Here is a 23,888-nt window from a genome sequence, read left to right as displayed (position 1 = left end):
AAAACAAGCAAACATACATATTCAATTCCCATGCAAATTCATTTTGATAATTGTGTTTTGTGTGTGTAAAAAATGAATAAAAGTTATTTAGAAAAATACATACAGGTTTAGCAATGGATAATTCAATTAGTAGTGACATAAATAACACTAATAGTGTTAATAAAGTAAATTAATTTGGTTTAGAATGGAGTTGTAGGATGAGGGAGACGATAAAAAGTAGTTGTAGTAACGGCAAAACTAATATATTTTATCTATATGTATATTAAAGAGAAAAATTGCTAAGATAATAAAAGTTAAATAAAATCATGTTAAGTAGCAGTTAATGGTGTTTATTTAGTTGTTTCCTCAGATCTAGAATGTGCCCGGCTTCATGCGGCTCTGCGCTATGACATCACAGCACCGCGAGAGCGATTCGAAAGCAAGCGAATCAGTCTGTTCTCGCGGTACTTTGATGTCACGCCGCATTAGCTGGCGCAGCGCCGTATGAATTCAAGCCACCTATTTTGTTTTGGGAAAATCAGTTTCGTGGTTGCGCTGGCGCGAGAGGGGCGGGGCGCGAGCGCGCACACAGGTGAACAACGACAGGTGCCTCGGGACGTCATCGGCGACGCTTAGTTACTCCAGTAAAGATTTACCACAGAAAGAGAAGCTGGCGCTTCAGGTCACTTCACAAAGTTTATTATTTAAAAACAACCGATGAAGAAAGTGTAAAGAGATGGGCGGAAAGAAACAGGATGAAGAGAAGGACACCTCCGAGTATGGTAAGAGCGTTTCTAAGAAATTACTGAGACGTGGTGATAATGTTATATTCAGCATCTGCTATAATGCAACAGAGTCGATTAGGTCGCGCGCAATACAGTATAGTCAATTTAAAACAGTCCCTGCAATCTTTATTAAGATTTTTATCCCTTCATTATTTTAATGATGATGTCATGTATGTTTACACACGGAACAGGAATCAAATGTAAATTTGTGCTAGTGCTCATTATTCTGCTTTAAAGAAGCTGTTTGTGGTGACGTGTCTGAGATACAGTTTAGATTAAAATTTGCGTCAGGTTAGTCTTGATAGTTAGCAGAAGTCAGTAACTATGCATGTTTGTTTGTTTGGACCACAAGAAGTTGCTTGGTTTGTAATGGTTAAGCTTGTCTGTAACGAAACTTCATCAGCCTGGTTTAAACATTACTAAATGATTGTGTCCATTTTCAGTGGGTTAATCTGGATAATTTGGACATATTAATGTCGGACAGATTTTGAGTTAATTTATTTTCTTTCTGTGCTCTTGATGAAGTCAGACCGCTTCTTTACATTCTGTTTCAACATTCAGATATTTTATGTATTACGTTCCTCTATCTGTGCAACATTTGAGCAACAGGAAAGAGGAAAGAATTTGAATGTTTAAAAAAAATATGTGTATTAGTTTTTTGGTCAACTAGTAACTTATACAGTAGTAACTCAACTACAGCGGGCTACATACAATTTACATCACACAGGTGCATTTAAACCCTCATAATTTATGACAAATGGGGATATTTTTGGTTGACTTAACAACAAAATGATTTCCGTCATTAGTTACCTTCCACATTATTTACATTTTCTTCCAAACCAGTTGTTTTTTTCTGGGAAAAAGACCTTTTACAGATAAAGTTCAGATATAATGTTATAATGACAAGATAAGTAAATAAATGCATCATAAACACTTGGCCGTTGCGTCCCAGAGTCGATATGTTGTGCATCACCATGATGTTTCATTTATTAAATGCTCAGGAAATAACAACACTTTTTAATGTTTTGCTATGACAAGCATGACATTGCTTTTGCTTATTAGGAGTCTTCAAAATTACTAAAGGTGGGGAGGGACACCCACAGTCATTATGAACCTTTAGAGAGGAACCACTTTTTTAAAAATATGTATCTATATTTTGTTTAAAGAAACATTTGAACTGAGTTAGAGAAATAGTAATTGTGATAATATAAAGAAAGCAAGTTGTTAACTTACTTTGTCTTTATCTCTTGAATTTTTTGTGGCCCCTTTAGAGCCTTTTGTGGACTCTTGTCTCAGTATTTAACCTTGTAATTTGTTTGCTACCACATATGAACGACACCTCAAACTGTGCAGGTGGTTGAAATAGATGGGATTATACTTTTATTTTGTCTAGTGGAAAAGTTATGAATAATTCCTGTAGACTTGCGCTGAACCTGAGCCATATCTTGAGAAAACAATAGGCTCTGATGATTTTGCCATGTGGTTGATGTCCTCAGGCACGATTATGTTGACATTGGTTGATTGAAATGTTATCCCAATCAAGTTTCAGAAATAAGTTTACAGTTTGTTTCAAGTTTAAGTTTACAGCCAGGATTAGCTGCTTCTTCATTGTTTTTCACTAATTATTTAAAGGTTTAATTATGGTTAGGATTTTGGTTTGGGGTGGGTTTAGGTTTTATTTACAAAAATCTTGTCCTTCGGTCAACACAATGTTGCCCTGAAGACATCTCTCATTTGCCAAATCAAATCAGGTAGAGCAGAAAAATATGTTTGGACCAGAAAAACCACACGTAGCATTGAGTTTTAGATGCAGTAAACATCACTGTTATTATATCACCAAAAGTATAATTGTTTTTCCTGATGTTTACTGACATGTTTTGTGCTCTTAATGTCAAACATTCAGGTTTTTGAACTTCCTGGTCATTTAAGCACAAGTCAGTACGTCAGGAACACTGGAGATAAGTAATTTCTCTGGAGGTTTAGTCACTCGGTAACCAGCCTGTTGGTCAACATTTAAACCAGGAAGATCAGTTTATATTTGAGAAGGGGGAGGCTGACATCATTTTAGCACTTAATTGGTTTGATTGACACTGAATTTAAAATAGTTTCCTGAAAGATATTCTTACACGTTTACCTAACCATCTAAACATTCACTTCTATTGTTTATATAAGGTTATTATTACTAAACAAGATCCTCCGAAAGAAAGTTTTAGTGAATTTTCAACCACAGAGACAAAGCGATGTTCAGCTATAGATTTCACAACTCAAAACTCAAAAAAAATACTATTTCGTAATAAGTTTTTTACTGTAATCTGCTGTATAATTGCTAAAAACAATGTTTATCGTTCCTGTTATGTTTATATGCAGAAACATGGCCTTTGTGTCAGCTCTGATCATTGTGTTTTACGTTAAACGGCTCTGATGCCTCAAACAATGTTACTGGATTTCAAATATAATATAAATGTAAATATACACCCTTTCTTTTACAAGGTGCTGTAAACATTTTTTATGCTCTGTACAGCGGCATCATGAGGGGAAAGTAAGCAATATTGTGTGTGTGTGTTTAGCGTAATATGATACTGAATTGTGGATGGTAAACTGGAAAAACTGGTTGGGTCTGATGTGAGGTATGGGTTGACTCATCATGTGTGTTTTAATAGTTTTTAACCTTAAACAGAGGTATTGTTATGTCAAATAAAAATATTGCTATGTATTCTGTGCATTATGAATCTAGAGAATTATTTTAATCATTAATAGTTAACTTATAAGTTGTGGTTGATTTTCTAAGCCTAATATAGTTCAAGTTCATTGATATCTGATGAAGGCATGTTTATATTGTGGTTTATTTTTCTTGGTGTATGAATACACGCCTGTGGCTAAGGAGGTGAATCACACAGAAGTTTGTTATTTAAAGAATGAGTCCTCGTGTACTGCGGTTGGCACACTTTCACTCGACTGAAGATTCATCCGCTGGTACCTTGAGTTTAATCCGCAGGTTAATTTTTTACACTTGTCTAACTCTTGTAGGTCATTAAATGATGTTTAGGATCAAAGATTGCATGATTAAAAATGACTGTAGAAATTACAGTATTACTGGCAGCTGTTTGCCAGTAACTTACTGTCGATTTAAATGTATGTTATTTACTGGCAAATAAAACATTAACAAGTCTTATTCTGTAAAGACAAAATCTATAAATATCAGCCTCATCCAAAACATTCTGGGATCCAAAATCTGAAGGAAAAAATTGAAAAGGTTGATGAGGATTTCTGGTTTCCAGAATGCTTTGCATGATGCTATTTTTATAGTTTTATTCTGTAAATACAAAGACTTGTTAATGTTTAATGTTCATTTAACTTTGAACAGATTGTTGCCAATAAATAAAATCAATTTAAATCTACAGTAAGTGCGTAACTACAGCAAACGTTTTAGACATTTCTTAGCTGGTCAGGCTGGAAGACCAGCTGACCCATCTTAAACCAGCTTGACCAGGCTGGAAGTTTGGCAAAGATAGTTGGTTTAATATGGAAGTAGCTGGTTTAAGCTAAAATTTAAAAAAGAAATTGGCCAAAACCCCACTAAAACCAGGCTGGGTAATCAGCTAAAACCAGCTTAGGCTTGTTTAGCTGGTCTTTTTAGTAGGGTAAGAGAGGTTTTTAAAGCTGGTAGACTGATCTGTCCGTTCATACTTTTTATCTCAGATGTTAATCATTTCAACATTTTATGAGGATTTTGCATTTACTTTTCATTGCATTTACTGCGTTTCTTGGGAATCCACATTGTAAACGTCATGATCTTCCAGTTGAGCTACAGGAATGAGATTCTAAGACTCATGAGATCTCAGGTTCATTTCCAAGCACATGCCACCAACTAAATAATCAAAATTGTATACACGATACAAAAGCTGTCACTATGACTGTACTTTTTCAAAAGGTCCTAATGTGTACCATTTAGGTACAGATATGTACAGTATACATTTGGTACCAATATGTACCTTTAAGGTATTATTATGCACTCTTTGGTGCACTTTTAGAAAAGGTATAGTACCACTCCTGTCACAGCTTCTGAACCTTTATTTCTGAGACTGTAGATGTTATTTCAGGAATAGTCTGTGTGTTTGTCCAGGAAGGATTTTGTGTAAGTTCATTAAACAAGAAGAACATCCAGTTACACAAAGCAGGCACCTGTTGGAGATAGCAGGTTTTATTTGAGGAAAGGGTTCTGTGTTGAGAGAAATGTGTGGTGTTTTACAGAGAAGTTCATTGACTGATGTGAAACTCCATTTTTACATTCAAATAAGATTCAAATGATCTCTCTCGCTGTCTCTATTAGGAAATGTTTATATTGTGTTTGTAGAGTAAACGCAGTACTTTACTGTTTAAAGCCCTCGTGAGGCCAGAAACATGAAACACTGTAGCTGCCCAGCAACAAACCCTTACAGACCCACAATCATAAACCTACACCAGAGAGATCTGAGGTCTTACACAACAACACAACGTCAGTGTTTGTGTAGTCAGCATGACAAGACCAGCAGTTTCCTGATGTGTGTATGTAAAACAGAATTAATCGTGCGGTGATATTATAAGCTTATATACATTGACAGTACATGGATTTGTAAGTCAGACTGCAGGAATAAAAATTAAAAAGGCACACTGAAATAACTTTTAAATACACACACACATACACAGTTTACTTGACGGTTAAAGCGAAGTTCTTTGTCAAAAACGACACCAAGATTCCTAATATAGTCATTTATGCTAGAAGGAAAATCCTCACAAATTAATTTCCTGCATAATGTTTTTTTTTTTCTTCTAAAAACCATAATCTCGGGTTTGTTCTCATTTAATTGCAGAGATTTACCCTTAAACCATCCTTTCACTTCTTTCAAGCATATATTGAAGCTGTCCCATGAGGCAACGTCTGTCCAAAGAAAAATATAATTGCAAATCATCTGCATATGTGATAATTACTATCTGAAATAAACCCCAAAGGCAACAAATGCAAAAAGAAAAAAGTTGGTCCAAGAATAAATCCCTGAGGGACCCCCACAAAACATCCACAGTGTCGGAGAGACCATCTCCAATCTTAACCGAGCATTTCCTATCCTTTAACCAAACCACTTTCGGGCCACATCATTTATATCATCTTTACAACATGCTAATAAAATTCAACAGTGTCAAAAGCTGAGACTTTAGTCCAACATCATCAAAGCAACACCAGTATTAATTATTATTAATTATTAAAAAGAGGAAGCCAAATACTTCTTGTAATACGTAGTTCCAGGTGGATCAAAAAAATAAATAATCATGCGATTGTTTCTGAAACGTTTAACATTTAAAGGGGCCATGGCATGAAAATCTGACTTGTTCCATGTTTAAGTGCTATATGGGTCCCAGTGCTTCTATCAACTTAGAAAATGTGATAAAGATCAACCAAGTAACTTAGTTTTGGTAAACCATTCTCTGCAAGCATTTGAAAAAATAGGTCATTGAAATTTGGCGCCCCTTGTGATGTCATAAGGAGCTCTTATTATAATAATACCCCCGCCCCCCTTGATCTGCACTATCCAACCACGGCACTGTCATTTAGTGCAGAAAGAAAGAGAGAGAGAAAATTATTCACAGGACAATTGAGTTTTAATTTCAACAAAGCACCATCATTGTGATCAGTGTTTGAATTTCATCAGCTCATTTGCATTTTAAAGGACACACCCAAAACGCCATATTTTTCCTCACAACATGAAGTGTCAATTTTAACATGTTGTAAGGGGGTGAAAATTATATTATATCCCCATCCATCCGTTTGGCCCAATGGCGAAGTCCAAACCGCATGGAAAGGGTTATAACGCGTTCGGTCTTTTCCGGCGCTTTGCAGATGACGTTTGGCGTTACGTAATTTAGGTATATTTATCTCTAATCTGACTCCAAAGACAAAGATTTAGTTTATATTATATTACAAATCGGATTGATTATTACTTTTAAAACTTACAGAATTTAGATGGATGTTTGTTTATTTATTCTAATAAAGCTCTGGTATTACACTCGTTCATTCGGTTCTCACAGTCGCACATGATCCTAGTACGGGCCTCATAATTAATATACTGGTCAACGGTCATAAGTGAATCAGTGTGGGTCGCTGCCAGAGGTTGGTCTATACGCTTAAGTGGCCGCTCTCTGCGTGCTCAACTTTAAACATACTTTATTTAGTCCCCTTAGAGGTGACACTTAATTATTACAATAATTATTTCTAGTCAAAGTTAATGAATAGTATAATATTGAAATAAACAGAGGTTGAGGCTGACCCTATTTAGAGTAATCAGAAATGTTACTCTAAACGGAAACACAGCCTCCACGCTTCTAAGTACACTTAAACTAACGCCAATTGCTAGTCGTATCTCTCAAATCCTCAGCTGATGTATTATTCACTATCTAACTGGGATTGGGCCGATCCTAGCCTGATTTCAGTCCTTACGGTAACTACGGATACAACGATATTACTTGCAGTGTCAACATTTACCGAGCAACACAGAATAAAATCAAACATAACAATTTATTAACCAGGTAGGAAAAACATAATTCAGAAGCCAATTTACATTCCAATTCAAATACGAGGAAACAAATGAGAATAATGCATACCTGGCAAATGATGAATATCTGGTTACAGATTTCTCAAAGTAAAATAAAATACATGATGCTGTATCAAAGATACAGCATCATGGGGGATAGTTTCCATGAACAGAAAGACCCACTGAACCATTTTACATCATTCCCTTAAATATCCAGAGAGACAAAGCATATAGGAGTTTGCTACTGATTGGTTGTTGTAAAATTCAGGGGTGTTGCCTAATATACATTCAGTGGGTGATTGGTCAACATCTCTAAGGTAGGAGTTGTCTCCCAACATTAGGTTAAGTTTACTTATTTATTGTCACAGATTAACATTGAATCCTGTTGTTGTATGGAGATGTGGTGTTTGAAAATCAAGTGTAACTCTCCAGGGAGTCTCCTGTATTTGAGATAAAGTTCTGGTTCCCGAGAGGGGTGTTTTGGGGGTCTTGGTCCCCTGGCGTGAGTCCTGGAGGAAAACTTGTTGTGTTGCAAAAAAGTTCTCTTTTGATGTCCTTGCTGCCTCGGGCACCTACAGGGCACACACACTGCACTCTCGGGCATCCATGCTGTGTTCCCAGGAAGGGCTGACCTTTTGGTCAGGATCAATCAAAATTCTTACAATGTTATAATAAATGATCTATATGGTATTTTGAGCTAAAACTTCACATGTGTACTCTTGGGACACCAAATATTTATTTGACATCTTAAAAAAGTCTTGTGACATGGCCCCTTTAAATGCATAACTCAGTCATATACAAATCTGATCTGTGCTTTATATTTTAGGTGCACCTGCTCAATTTGACCCAACATTCAATGGACCCATTCACAAACGGTGTGTATCTGTGTGTGTGTGTGTGTGTGTGTGTGTGTGTGTGTGTGTGTGTGTGTGTGTGTGTGTGTGTGTGTGTGTGTGTGTGTGTGTGTGTGTGTGTGTGTGTGTGTGTGTGTGTGTGTGTGTGGCTCATAAACATGTCCAGGTCATATTTCGCACCATTAAAAATGTTCACATGACTATAAAATGTCATGATATTTTTTTCTGTTGTTTTTTTAATAATCTAATTTGTGGCTGTAATGGAGTTAAAGATTGATGATGTTTGTTTTGATTATATGAACACTTAACGGTATGTGTTTTTATTTCTGTAGGAGCTGTACTGATATCATCTGTTGCATTCTGTTCATGCTAGTCATCCTTGGTTATATGGTTGTAGGAATTCTGGGTAGGTCTCTCTCTTTCTTTCTCTATGACCCATGTCTCTTTTCATTCTCATTTTATAATTAAACACTTGAACACACACACACACACACACTGTAAATATTGAAGTGACTCTTGAGTAAATATTCTGATGTACTGTACACACACTGCTCTATGGAAATTTAAGCCGTGCTGCCTCCCCTTTAACATGGTCAGCATGTAAAATAGGAGCCGGCAGGGAATTATGGGTAAATCATTGTGAAACGCTTTGAAAAATAACTTTGAGCGTCAACAGACTCAAGTGGAAAAACGTGCGAAACAAGCTACACAAATGAGGATGTGTCGTAAACGTTTATTGATATTATTAGTTTCTTATAAAAACCATACACATTTCCTGAAAGAAAATAAAAATTCAACTTTTCAGCTTTGCCTTTCTAGACGTCTCTAAAGGGAGGGTCAGAACATTAAGGTTTTTAGACAGGGTCACAAATTATGAAGGGTTTATTCTAAACTTTGTCATTCCTCAGCTGAATGCTCATTGAAGTCTTATTTGCTCATTGAGACTGAAACAACACATCTCATTAAAACCAAACCAAAGCCTATTTAGCATTTGATGATTTTCCCAATTGAACTTCATTATATTTCACCTTTAACTAAAGCAATAATCCTCCAGAGTAAACAGTGGTTCTGATGAACTGAAGTAATAAGAAACCACATAACATTCGAGCAACATCTAAGCTGGAGACACACCTAAGGATTTACAACACACTTAAGGATTTTATCTTATGACTGTAAACAAAGACTAAGCACAACTTAGACTGAGCATGATTAGTTTATACAACCAAATTACATTCATAATCTCGGTTCTCATCTTACCTCAGTCTTTGTGTACAGAAGCAATCCTTAAGTGTGTTGTGTCCAGTCTTAGAATGTTTAAGCAAGTCCTTGGGCATGACCCCATCTTTAGCAAACTCACTTTCTTTTTTTATTTTTGAGATGATGTTAATACTAAAATGTTAATTTCCCGTAGCCTGGCTTTATGGAGACCCTCGCCATGTGCTGTATCCCAGGAATTCCACCGGAATGTTCTGCGGGAGCGGTCTCAACAGGTGAGATGAGTTTTCTAGAGACTGGAGACTTTATATTTTCATTTGTACAGTCAACAGTTGATCGATGCTCATTCTGTCCGTCTGTCAGAGATAAACCTAATGTGATGTACTTTGACATCACCAAATGTGCGACGGCGACCAATATCATGGCTGCCGCTCTGAATGGCCTTCAGTGTCCCACAACACAGGTGTGTAGAAAGACAATTCACACATACTATCTCTTTAATGTCTCAATGTTTTATGTTCCATTAAGAGCTTTAGTAAAGATCTCGATAATGTCTCAAACTGTGCTCAGATTTGCCAAGATAAAAAGTCAGAGATCTCGATAAGAACTCAAACATTTATTACCAAATACAATTTCTGTGAAGAGTGAATGTACATATGCTACATTACCATTATACTTTTTTGTTTTTTTTATTTTGTGCTGTTTTTAACAATGCAAAATAGGGAAGATGGCTTTATGAATACATTTTTAATTGAACATTTTAAGCTCACATAACACTGTTTCTGCTCATCTTATATTAATCTTGAGTGAATGGTATTGCATCCTTCATATCTCCAAAGAGTCTTTAGTTTGATCAGATTTATAAAAGACAGATCAGCACTTGCGATTTTTTTCCAGAAAAGTACAAAATCCCAGAGGCGGCAAAACATTATCCCACTATCTCTGGATAACTAATGATTCACTACATGTTCATGTCGTTTACATTATATACACTTACGTGCCGATTGCAAACAAAACACAGACATTTGATGCAGTTTTACTTACCGCCTATGACTCATGACCCGGTTGGGACCACCCCAAATTAATGAATTCCAGTGTTAAACAAACACACACGCTACCCTGGATAAACAAACTACATCAATTGTTTCCATAATGCTGGCTAACTTGGAAAGCCGAACAAGGCTTTCTTCTCCTTACATCCAAAAACACACTTCTTCTTTCGTGCCATTGTTGAGTCTTGATATAAAACAAAGCTGTCACAGGCAGGGCGTGCTTTTCCGGGGGAAGTGCCCATAAAAGGAATATGGGGTCACTGATGTGTATGGGTACACTCGTTCGAAAAAACTCAGAGATTTGTAGGTGTGAGTTTGACCCAGAAATACTTTGTCACACGCTCAACTGCTTTTTTGACAATTTGCATTTGTTTAGCATGAGGATTACAACTCTTTAACTGTGTTAATACGTCAGAATGCCATTTCACTTTTAGTGACATGCTAAACATCTAAGCTTTGGGCAACATCTGAGCTGTAATATTCTTATTAATTATTGTTAAATGTGTCAGATGTCTGAATGTGTTGGGTTTTTGTGTTGTAGATCTGCGTGAAGTCATGTCCCAATGAATTCTGGGCTTTATCTCCGGCTGCCTATCTGCCCAATGCAAATCCAGAAAATTTCTTTAAACAGGACTTCTGTGTGCCCTCATTTCAGCTGAAGGGAACATCACTAGTAAGTGTGTGTTTCACTGAAGAAATATCAGATCTAATGATCAGACATTACTGAATTTCTCTTGTTCTTGTTTTCACAGAAAGCTATGGATATTATAAATAAAGAGTTGTGTCCATATTTCTACATGCCTACATCCTCTGGTAAATGACAGATGTATACCTGCTTAAATATCAGTATCAGGAGACTTTGCAATATCAACAACATTGCTAAACTAATAGAAAACATGCCAATATAACATGTAAATATTTCTCAAGACCTCCTCTCGTCTCTTTCTCTCTCTGTAGTATTGGGCAGATGTTTGCCCAGTTTCACAGGAGATGCATATAATCCCAGTAAAATTCCCTCAAACTTCAGTATTAATGGAATGACTCCAAACCAGTCTGCTTCTGCTATTATGAATGCAACAGGGTAAATACACACACACACACACACACACGTGTTCAAAAACACACCCTTATCCTGTAGAAAGGTGTTACCATTGGTCTTTAGTGACCTACAAGTACCGAAAAATCCTAAATAATTCTTCTTCTCAATTTCATTCTGTACACTATTTTCAAGTTTTTCTAACCTCGTGACATTCCAATCACAGATAATCATGAGGTTTTTTGACGCGTGTGTCACAATTAATGTAATGATGTCACTCCTTCAGAACATGGTGATTGGCTCAATCTCTTCAGAGTCAACATTTTTTGCTCAGACTGCAAAAACTACACTTGTAGAGGGGTGTAACCAGCATTATCTCCTCTCTTTATGAATTAAACTGATAATTTGGCACAGCTGATTTTCTGGCATTGCAATAACGGGTCAGATGACGTGTGACTTCCACACAGTTTGTGTGAGCAGCACAAACAGACACACACAGACACACACACACACAGTTTTGTGATATAATGCTGTGTGTCTCTTCTGTTGACAGTGCTGGAGGCGGGTCAAAGTGAGTCAGAATATGTCTGTGTGTAGCAGTAGAAAATCTGTCTGCCTTTCTGCTGGTGTACCAGATCCTCTCTCTCTCTCTCTCTCTCTCTCTCTCTCTCTCATTGTCTCTCTCTCTCATTGTCTGTTTGTCTGTTTATCTCATTGTCTGTCTGTCTGTCTGTCTGTCTATCTCATTGTTTTTCTGTCTATCTCATTGTCTGTTTGTCTGTCTGTCTGTCTGTCTGTCTATCTCATTGTCTGTCTGACTATTTATCTCATTGTTTGTTTGTTTGTTTGTCTATCTCATTTTCTGTCTGTCTATCTCATTGTCTGTCTGACCGTTTATCTCATTGTTTGTCTGTCTATCTATCTCATTGTTTTTCTGTCTATCTCATTGTCTGTTTGTCTGTCTGTCTGTCTGTCTGTCTGTCTGTTTATCTCATTGCTTGTTTGTTTGTTTGTCTATCTCATTGTCTGTCTGTCTGTCTCATTGTCTGTCTGACCGTTTATCTCATTGTTTGTCTGTCTATCTATCTCATTGTTTTTCTGTCTATCTCATTGTCTGTTTGTCTGTCTGTCTGTCTGTCTGTCTGTCTGTTTATCTCATTGTTTGTTTGTTTGTCTATCTCATTGTCTGTCTGTCTATTTCATTGTCTGTCTGACCGTTTTTCTCATTGTTTGTCTGTCTATCTCATTGCCTGTTTGTCTGTCTATCTATCTCATTGTCTGTCTGTTTGTCTGTCAATCTGTCTATCTCATTGTATGTCAATCTGTCTATCTCATTGTCTGTCTGACTGTTTATCTCATTGTTTGTTTGTCTGTCTATCTCATTGTCTGTCTGTCTGTCTGTCTGTCTGTCTCATTGTCTGTCTGACAGTTTATCTCATTGTCTGTCTGTTTGGCTGTTTATCTCATTGTTTGTCTATCTGTCTATATCATTGTTTGTCTGTCTATATCATTGTCTGTCTGTCTGTCTGTCTGTCTGTCTGTCTGTCTGTCTGTCTGATTGTCTGTCTGTCTGTCTGTCTCATTGTCTGTCTGTCTATATCATTGTTTGTCTGTCTATCTCATTGTCTGTCTGTCTGTCTGTCTGTCTGTCTGTCTGTCTGTCTAGTTGTCTAGTGTTTGTTTTTCACTCTTTCACTATCACTCACTCACTCTCCATCCATCTCTCTCTCTCTCTCTCTCTCTCTCTCTTTCTCTCCCTCCCTCCTTCTCTCCCTTTCATTGTCCATGGGCTTCTCTGCAGAATACAGCTTGATTTGTAGAGCTGTAGGGGAGGAAATCATTTGCACTGTGGGAAGCGTTGCCATGTCTGATGTTAGTGTCTTATGCTGGTGTGTCTATAGATGGTTTGTCTGATGCTGTTGTGTTGGATATATTAGTGTGTGATACTGTTTGTGTCTGATACCTTGGTCTCTTCTGGTCACAGTGATCTTGCAAACGGTTTTAATGCCAAGGACGTCGGCTTGCGGATCTTTGAGGACTTTGCTAAATCATGGCAGTGGATTGTAGCGTGAGTTTGGCTTTTTATTACTTACACATCATGCTTACGGCATTTTACGTCAATGCCATCAAAATTAAAAAGGTCCTTGTGTCATAGTTCATGAACAAGAATGTCAAAATGTTAAGCCATGTTGTCAATATACATAGCAAAAATGACTTTCTTACTTCGTACACTGTAAAAAATTAGCTGTAATTGTGCAGCTGGTTGCCAGTAACTTACTGTAGAAGATAAAGACTGAAAATGTTTTATGTTCATTTAACTTTAAACTGTTGCCAGTAAATAACATCAATTTCAAATCTACAGTAAGTTACAGGCAGCTAGACATCTTAAGAATTTTTTGATATTTGTACTTAAAACAAGACAAAAATACTAAGTAAGAAAGTCATTTTTGCAGTGTAACAAGACTTCACAATTATAGGTGTATTTTCTGATGTAATGTGGACAAACTCACATTTTCATCCTTTTTTCTGTAAACGTTACAGTTTTATACACATTGTAATATTGAAAATATATATATATTTTACAATACAAATAAAAAATGCAAAATTAGAAAGGTAGTATCACTGCAAAAAATAATTTTCCCAAGAAATTAAGTCTAGTTTATAGACCAAAAATATCAAATTTAAGTGTTTTTGTGCGTAAAACAAGCAAAGAAATCTGCCAATTGGGTAAGCAAAAAAATATTGAACATTTTTCTTAAACATTAAATTCAAGAAAAATTCAAGAAAAAATTGCTTACCCGATTGGCAGATTTTTTTGCACAAAAATCACCTAAATTTGATATTTTTGGTCTAAAACTAGACTTATTTTCTTGGGTCGTTTTGCTCATCAAGAAAAATCATCTTAATTTAAGAATTTTTAGATATTTTTACTGAAAACAAGACAACAATACTAAGAATTTTTTTCTTGAAAATCATTTTTTGCAGTGTAACTGTAGAAACTATAAGAAATGTCACATTTTCTAAAACTCAAAATTTCAAGATTCACCTTACAGCAATTTATCAATTCACATTTACAAAAGACAAAACAACACATACACACCTATGGGAACATGCTTACAATAACAGATTATGACACAAAGGTCAACAATTTTGCATGACATGACTTAAACTATGAACTAATTCCTAAATGTTTTGAGGTGTAAGACAGAAATCAGTATAATGTATTTTGATGAAAATGATATAAGCAACTTAAAATGTAGGAAACAGCAGACAATTATACATCAATCAACTGAATTTGAACAAATGAGAAAATGAGAATTTGCTTTTATTTTGTGCACAACTGACTTGATGATGTGAAGGTTGAACAAAATGTTTAAAAAAAAATCTTATCTGAAAAATGTCCCAAAGTGACTGAGTTCCCGAACAAAGACAATAAATTAAAAATAAAAAGGTTTTCTATCTAAACATATGAAGGTAAAAGAGGTTAAAAAAGTGCTGTTTTATATTTTCTATAGTTTTGAATGTTTTGTGTTATTAAGAGTCAAATGTTTCATTCTAATATCAATCTTTTATTTCAGTGGTTTGGTCATTGCGATGGTGGTGAGCGTTCTCTTCCTCTTGTTGTTACGCTTCACAGCGCCCGTCCTGGTGTGGGTCCTCATCTTTGGGGTTTTGGTTCTGGGTGCCTTTGGTGAGTTTTTACAAGTGTCTGGTTAATATCATCACAATTCACATGACCACCTAGCTTCATCTCACTACATTTCACAATTCATTTAAACTGAACTATTAATGAAATCTTATCCAAGTTTATATCGGTTCACCTTGACTGACAGATGCACATCTCCATTTTCTGATTTGTTGTATCTGATTTGGGATTCACCTGTTTCACATAAAAATCCATCTGTGATTGGTCAGATGTCAAACTCTCATTGTAAATGAGCAGGACTGTAACTTTACTGTACTGTAGTACTCATGGTTTCTCTCTGGTCCTCTCTCAGGTATCTGGTACTGTTATAATGAATACATGTCGCTGGCCAACTCAAGCCTGACCTATAATAATGTGGGTTTCACCACTAATGTTCAAGTCTACCTGCAGGTGCGAGACACCTGGTTGGCCTTCTGTAAGTGACATCACTTCCTGTCCTTGACACATTTTCGGCTCTTTGAAGTTGATCTATCAATACATTAATACTTCACTGTCTCTCTTTGTTGTAGTGATTATTCTGTGTATCGTTGAGGCCATTCTGCTGTTGGCGTTGCTTTTTTTGAGAAAACGTATTCTCATAGCTGTCGCACTTATTCAGGAGACCAGCAAGTAAACACACACATGCACACACACATATATAAAAGGCTTAGTTGTTTATGCTCAGCTAATGCTATCCTAAATCATTTTGTTTTTTTAGAGCTTTGGGTCACATGATGTCAACACTTTTCTACCCTATCATCACATTTGTGTTGCTGTTGGTGTGCGTGTCGTACTGGGGCATCACAGCGCTGTATCCTTTACATCTCTCTTTTGTTATAATAATATCTAGTCTAGTGTGTATAGTTGTGTAATGTATGATAAGTGTTTGATGTAAGATCTTTGACTGAGCGTGTGCGCAGATATCTGGCGACGTCAGGTGGACCTGTGTACCGGGTGGTCGCTATGAACGCCACGCAAGGAGATTGTAGCACCATAAGTGCCAATCAGAGCTGTGATCCAGAGGTGACAAACACAAACACACACATATGTTTTTACTCTTTCACAAAACTTCATCTTTATTTGTGTCTCTCTCTTATCTTTCCAGACGTTTAACAGTACCGAGTATCCCTCGTGCCCGTCCGCCCGCTGCGTCTTCATTAACTATAACACAGAAGGGCTCTTTCAGAGGAATCTCTTTAATCTGCAGATTTATAACGTTGTGGCGTTTCTGTGGTGTGTGAATTTTGTCATTGCTTTGGGTCACTGTACGCTGGCCGGTGCCTTCGCCTCCTATTACTGGGCCTTTAAGAAACCAGCAGATATCCCAACATTCCCTCTGATCCAATCTTTCATGAGAGCATTACGGTAAGAACTTTAATCACACCAGCTTGAACTTAAACAATCAATACTTTTGCTTTATGTGGCAGATATAATCATGTTTAATAATATTATGTGTTACAGAACCTATGTGGCAAAAAATACATTTCTTTTTTGTTTTAAATATAAATACATTAAGTTAAAAGTAAAGCTTAATGAACTATATTTTTATTTAGTTTTAACCTTCATATATGAGAAAATATTTCAAAGGGACAACAAATACATTTCTAATTTACAAATCCATATGGCAAAACATTATTTTTCCTGGCCAATAATATAAAACTTTAACATTTCATACTTATACTTTTATACTCATAAGTAAGGGATAATGTAGAGGCAGCCGGTAGTTATCGGGAAATAAGCCCCGACAGTGTGATCAGGACCCGACGCGAAGCGGAGGGTCTTGTATCACACTGAAGGGGCTTATTTCCCGATAACTACCGGCTGACTCTACATTATCCCGCTTATTACACGGCTACTTGTCACATAAGAAAAAAAACTGGACATGAATATGAATTTGAAACATTTTATTGGCATATTTGTTTTAAATTAACATTTTTATCCTTCCGCGAAACTTTGCACAGATGCATAAAATGATCGTAATACCTTATTAAGATCCTCTGCTTCATACTTGTCTGTCTCCATTTTTTCTCTTTTAGCCAGTCTTTGAGAAGTTTTAATGCCCATTCTGTATTTTTTTGTGTGTTGGCTTCGTAGCTGTCATGCTCTATTTTGTCAAGTTCAGTCTCAGTAAGCTCTCTGTGTCTTGTCGTGGTTGTCCAGTGTTTGTCACAAGATGGCGCCAAACAGACAGTAATCTTTATTGATCTTTATTGGCGCGGAGCGATCTTACTCGTAAAGTAGTACCGGCTATGCGTTATTATTTTGGAGCGGTTATTATTCGAAAAGAACGAACCTGCAAATGTCTCAACTGACCAATCAGAATCAAGCATTCCAGAGAGCCGTGTAATAAGTAAGTTTAAAATATAACATTATAAGTATATTTGTGCAGTTGAAAATATATTTAATTTTAATCTTTTCAAACCTGTTATTTTTATAGGTTTGTAACATACAAAGTTTTTCTTCCAATGTGACGTGAATATAAATGCTTCTAAATATATTTATTTTTAAAATATTCAACAAAATGGCCAAAAAATATATATGGGTGAAAAATAAATTTTTGTAACATATTTCAAAATATATATCAGTAGCCTACATATATTTTTTGTATATTTTGAAATATATTTAAAATTATATTTGAAAATATATTTTTGCCGACATTTTAATGTGAAACATGAAATTACATCCAGCATTAAAGGAGACATTTCTCAAGACTTTTTTTAAGGTGTTAAATTAATTTTGGTGTATGTGAGGTTCTAGCTCAAAATACCTTATAGATAATTTATAATAACATGTTAAATTGATACTTTGTAGGTGTGAGCAAAACTGTGCCATTTTGGGGTGGGTGTGTCCTTTAAAATGCAAATGAGTTTATTTCTGCACTAAATGTCAGTGCCGTTTTGGATAGTATAGATTAAGGGGGGGGTATTATTATAATAAGATCCCCTTCTGACATCACAAGGGGAACCAAATTTGAATTTGCTATTTTTTCACATGCTTGCAGAGAATGGTTTACCAAAACTAAGTTACCGGGTTGATCTTTTTCACATTTTCTAGGTTGATAGAAGCACTGGAGACCCAATTATAGCACTTAAATATCAAAAAAGTCAGATTTTCATGACATGTCCCCTTTAAAACCTTAAGTTCAGTCATCATATGGGCCTGTAGAGGGCGCATGACTACAGCTGAATTTATCAATGAAGTTTCATTCACACATCAGTTTGTGAGCAGCTGATCTGTGTCCTTTTATGTGACATAACGCTACAAACCCATTTAAACTATTTTAAAGCATTGCATTCATTATTTTTACATGCAGTGTTAATTTATCAATATCAATCAATTGATTGACTTCATCATTTGTCAACTGCAGGACAATTTGAAATAAACAATTTGAAATAAACTTGCAAATGCAAAACAGTGAAAATTGTTTTATTTTGTTGACTCATCCCATACGGAAAAAAATAATACATAATACATTTAAAAATATAAAAAAATTGCCAAAAAAGATGTACTGAAAAATATTTTTAAAAACTATAAAAAAATTCGCCAATATATTTTTTGGCCATTTTTTTATATTTTGAAATATATTTAAAAAAAATATATATTTTGAAGCATTTATATTCACGACACATTGGAAGAAAAACTAGAAAAAGAATGAGTTGTGATGTTCCTCTCATCTCTAATCAGATATCACGTGGGCTCGCTGGCGTTTGGTGCTCTGATCCTCACTTTGGTGCAACTCGTCAGAATCATTCTGGAGTATCTGGACCACAAGTTTAAAGGTAAGAGCTCAGACAAACAACATCTGATATTAATTTAACTCCTGAGACACCAGATGACATGATCATTGAGCTTTCTGTGTAACACGTGTGTGTTTGTTTGTGTAGCCGCTCAGAACCCGTGTACACGCTTCCTCATGTGTTGTCTGAAATGCTGTTTCTGGTGTCTGGAGAAATTCATCAAGTTCATCAACAGAAACGCTTACATCATGGTACATAAACCTCATCCGTAACACACAAACACAAAGACTGAAGTCCATCATGATCATGTGCCTTAATAATATATTCATCTAAAGAACTTCTGATGGATGAAACACAAGAAAATTTGATAAATTCATACATTTTTTCCCTGTCTCTTCTGGTTTATAGATCGCCATATACGGGAAAAACTTCTGCGTTTCAGCTAAAAACGCTTTCTCTCTTCTCATGAGGAATATTGTGAGGTGAGCTCAACAAAAAGTTGCCCATTCTGTCCTTGATTAAGACACACAACTGTAATCAGCTCAGAAAACACAAAAGTGCCCAAGCTTCACGTTTATATTCCACTTTCATATAAAAATCCCTTTCTTTGTTCAGGAATAAAGTTTAAGTTTTTTGAGAAAAACATTACAGGATTTTTCTTCACCATAAAAGTTTGCAGTTTCAGTGTAGCTTTAAACGGATCTAAAGGATCGCAACAGAGGTCTTATTTAGCAAAACCATCATCACCCCCCCCCCCAAAAAAAACAAAATTTCTCACCAGCGCGACCTTACATATTACATAATCACGGTGAAAGGTCACGCATGACGTTGGTGAAACTACAGCTCCAGTGTTTACAAATGTGTTGAAAGAGGAGCGTTCAGATGTTGTTGTATGTGAATGCTAATAATTAATGTCTTTGTGTCAGTTTATTGTTTAAAATAATCCACAACTGTGTGTTTCACGTATGTAACACGTGACCTTTCCATGTGATTTACATAGTCGTGCTGGCAGGTCATGGCTACTGCAAGACAAGAAGTTGTGGTTTAAAACATCTTTTTTTTTTACTAAAATAATGCCTCGGTTGGGAATTTCTTATGATGGGGGTAAATTATTGAGATTTTTTTTTAGTAATCCTTTAATTTTTTCATTAACCCTTAGGATGCAGGACTCCGATAAACCTTAGTTTTAAATTCATTACTATAAACAAGATTTTTTCATAGTTATAAGGAAATATTTGATCATAAATGTTGAAAGATTTGGGTAGAATTGTATTCTCAGTTGTTTCGAAACCATATGTGACCCTGGACCACAAAATCACGCGTACGGTTCATTTATGTAAGCTTTCCATTGATGTATGGTTTGTTAGGAGAAAATCGCCTTTAAGTTTTAAAGTGCAACACATATTACTAATGCAGGGCTCAACATAAAGCACTGCCCGGTGGCCCGGGGCAAGCACGAGAGATGTTCGGGCCAGTAGAAAGTATTGTCACTTGCCCGATTGGGCCAGTGCTTCACCCTCAGTCAATAAAATATATTTTCATCAATGTATATTATTTAACATCTTGGAAGCAGACATTTACTTGAGTAAAACTCAATTATACAATTATATTTGAATTTTAAATATGTGACACTGACATTTTTTATTGTGGCCAGTGAAAATTTTGGCAGGGCAAGTGAAAACCTGAACCACTGGCCCGACTGGGCAAGTATAAAAAATTATTTGCGTTGAGCCCTGTTATGATAAATAAATTTTGTATGGAGCCCCTAAGGGGACATGGACCAAAAATTAAATGAAGAATAGATTCCCGTGAGCATGCAAAAATAAAATTCTGCACATGAAGGTTTCGCGTGAGCTCATGATACTAACTTTAGATTTTATTTACTCCAATGTCACCTTAGGGGCTCGGCATTTTTTAGATATTTACAGTAGGAAATGTTAAAAATAATTTCATGAAACATGATCGGCATAATATCCTAATATTTTTTTGCATAAAAAAAATTAATTTTGCTATTGCTACAAATATACCTCTGCTACTTATGACTTGTGGTCCAGGATCACATTTCTATAAATACTTTAATTGACCTAAAGAACCTTTGAGGAACCGTGATGTTGTTGCTGTGATGTTGTTGCTGTGGTGTCATGTATCTCTGTGTGATATCTTCAGGGTGGTGGTGCTGGATAAAGTCACAGATCTGCTCCTGTTTTTCGGGAAACTGCTGGTCGTTGGTGGAGTCGGTGAGATTGTTGTGAAGTACACTTTAGTTTTGTGATGTGTTTGAGATATCATGAGATTCATCTGTCTCGTGTCTCCTCAGGTGTGCTGGCCTTCTTCTTCTTCTCTGGCAGGATTCAGTCTCCAGGAACGGTGTTTGAAACAGCCGCTCTCAACTACTACTGGATGCCCATCATAGTGAGAGACGTTTACATTCATTCATCTCAAAGATAGATGGGCTGTCTGCCTGATCAGCTCTGCTCTTTATGACTTTTAGACTTACACGCTTTTAAAATGAAACTTTTAAGAAAATCTTCAGTATCAACAATAGTGATGCTATTATTTATCCATAATCAAATGCTGGCATTATTTTCTCAAACTTTCTCTCCAAACTTTGAGTTTGCACAAAATATTTAAATGATGAAGTATTTACACCATGTTGGTGATAAGCATTACATTAGTAAGAGTTTGTAATGTATCACTGAGTTTTTAGATATTTGTGTATGTATTTATGTATGAAGAGGATTTTTAGTTATGTTTGTTCTGACAGACGGTGATATTCGGTGCATACATCATTGCTCATGGATTCTTCAGTGTGTATAACATGGGTGTAGATACACTGTTCCTGTGTTTCTGTAAGTCTCTCACACACACACACACACACACACACACACACACACACACACACATGCACGCACACACACGTCTGATCTGTTTGTTAATCACTGAAAGTTTGTGTGTTTGTGTTGTGCAGTGGAGGATCTGGAGAGGAACGACGGCAGTGCAGAGAAACCTTACTACATGTCCAAAAACTTGATGAAAATCTTAAACAAGAAGAACAAACAACCGAAGACGGGCTGATGATGATGATGATGAAGGTTTAAGCCCCTCACACCTTAAAGCACAGTCACTTTCAACTCGACTTCATCCCAGAAGATCCTGAACACTTTTTAAAGTTTCTTTATACTTTGTTGATAAAGCCGAGTCACGTAAGAGAACTTCAATCCAACAAACACTAACCGATGGTTTAACCAGCCAAAAACTCTCAACATGATTTCTGTTTAAATCACAAATATGACAGGAAATTTGCTGTTTTTTGAGACACTGTTTTAAAGAAACCTTTGTATGGAAGATATCCGTGAGCCAAAAAAACTTATATTATTCATATATTTATATTTTATTAAAATAAAATAAATAAAAGTACTTTTATTGCCTTAATAATAACAATTAGTTCTTCCAAAACTACTTGAAGTTTGTAATACAAAATCAAAAAAGTACGTTTTCTAAAGAGCTCCAATATGAAAATCCAAAGATTTTTGTTTTTATAGCTGCAAAGGGATTTCAGATGTAAACATTGTTTTTATATGATTTCTAGATTTGTTATTATGCAATGGAGTCTATTTATGTAGAAATATTAATGTTTAATAAAACTCTTCCACATGAACTCTCGTCTTCATCTTTTGCTGTTGATACAGATGTGTTATTCGCAGATCTGTGCTGTAGTTATCTTCTGTTTGTATGAAAATTTATTGACTAGAAAAATACTAGTTTTTAAACAATGAGCCCTTAAACCCACAACCCCTTCAAAAAACTATCTGTACTAACCAATGCTTCTGATCATTACAGCCTAAATGGCCAAACTAGAAATGACAATGAAGTCTTCAAAATTTGAATGTGACAAAAGTTAAAAGGTTTAAAAGCTTTCTGGGTTTGAAGGTTATCAGTTTAAAGAAAGTATTTGTCCTACATTGTAGCCATGATTAACAACACAGTGTGCGTGTCCAGCCGGTTAGAACAGGTTTATAATAGCTTAAGGGTTTAGTTATAAAATAACTTTATAGATTGAGATCATTTGACAAATGTATTTCCATTCGCAGAATATTTACTCTCACAAGTGAAAAAAACTAAAATACACTCTAATTACATTTAGTGATTACCACAAAACTAGTCTTAAGTATCACAGGCAATATCCAACAACACAATGTATATTATATGCCAGAAATAATTAGGATATTAAGGTCATGTTCCATAAAAATATTTTGTACCGTAAATATATCAAAAATGTATTTATCATTAGTAATGTGTTGCTAATGACTTCATTTTGGATGATTTTCTCAATATTGTGATTTTTTTGCACCCTCACACTCTAAAAATACTTTGCTGCCTTAAAATTTTTTGTTGAATCAACTCGGTCTTTTCAACTTACTATTATTTATCTTGACTAGAGATGAGTTGTTATAACTACAGGTGAGTTGTTATAAAATTAAGTTGACTTTTCTCAACTATATTGTATACGTTGTGACAACTCATCTCTGTTGACATGACTTGTAAATCTGAGTTGATTTAACAAAATATTTTAAGGCAGCAAAGTATTTTTTACAGTGCAGATTCCAGATTTTTAAATAGTTGTGTTGTGCTTGACCTGATTTTGCCAAGTGAGAGATGTCCTCAGGGCAACATATTCTGTTGAAGGACAAGGTTTTTGTAAATAAAACCTAAACCCACCCCAACTGAACCCTAAAATGAGAGGGAAATGACAAGTAAAAAAAAAAGTGCAAACATTTTTATAGTGTCCTGATAATTTTTTTTTTTTTTTTTTTAATAAATATTGTTTTAAAAAGTGCAAAAAGTTTGTTTACAGTGTTTTTTTTTTACAAATATTATATTTAATTTATATATATATAAGGTTTTTTTAGTTTAATCAACTAGGACTTATAAGTCCTTTTAACTATCTTGACAAGTGAAGAGTTGCTGTAACTTGTTAAATC

At 35.6% G+C, this 23,888-nt stretch overlaps 1 protein-coding gene across 2 annotated transcripts; it reads left to right on the top strand.

Annotated features, from left to right (window-relative positions):
• Positions 1-565: 565 nt before the first annotated feature.
• slc44a4 (solute carrier family 44 member 4) lies at positions 566-22,564 on the top strand. 2 transcript variants are annotated; one of them, XM_065284350.2, is made up of 23 exons: positions 566-761; positions 8,154-8,202; positions 8,514-8,587; positions 9,593-9,671; positions 9,760-9,859; positions 10,990-11,121; positions 11,201-11,261; positions 11,406-11,529; positions 12,038-12,055; positions 13,469-13,552; positions 15,063-15,175; positions 15,483-15,605; positions 15,700-15,799; positions 15,888-15,980; positions 16,090-16,192; positions 16,275-16,534; positions 18,854-18,948; positions 19,054-19,157; positions 19,315-19,388; positions 21,073-21,143; positions 21,224-21,318; positions 21,671-21,755; positions 21,875-22,564. In XM_065284350.2, exons 1-23 carry the CDS (start codon positions 716-718, stop codon positions 21,979-21,981), a joined length of 2,190 nt encoding a protein of 729 aa, XP_065140422.1. In that variant the 5' UTR covers positions 566-715; the 3' UTR covers positions 21,982-22,564. The 2 variants fall into 2 exon arrangements, with proteins under 2 accessions (XP_065140422.1, XP_065140431.1); XM_065284359.2 differs by lacking the exon at positions 12,038-12,055.
• Positions 22,565-23,888: the final 1,324 nt, after the last annotated feature.

The sequence above is a fragment of the Paramisgurnus dabryanus genome, chromosome 19, assembly GCF_030506205.2.
Source record: "Paramisgurnus dabryanus chromosome 19, PD_genome_1.1, whole genome shotgun sequence".
NCBI classification, from domain to species: domain Eukaryota; kingdom Metazoa; phylum Chordata; class Actinopteri; order Cypriniformes; family Cobitidae; genus Paramisgurnus; species Paramisgurnus dabryanus.
Note: the sequence above shows the minus strand (reverse complement) of the source record. Positions and strands in the feature narration are given on the sequence as shown.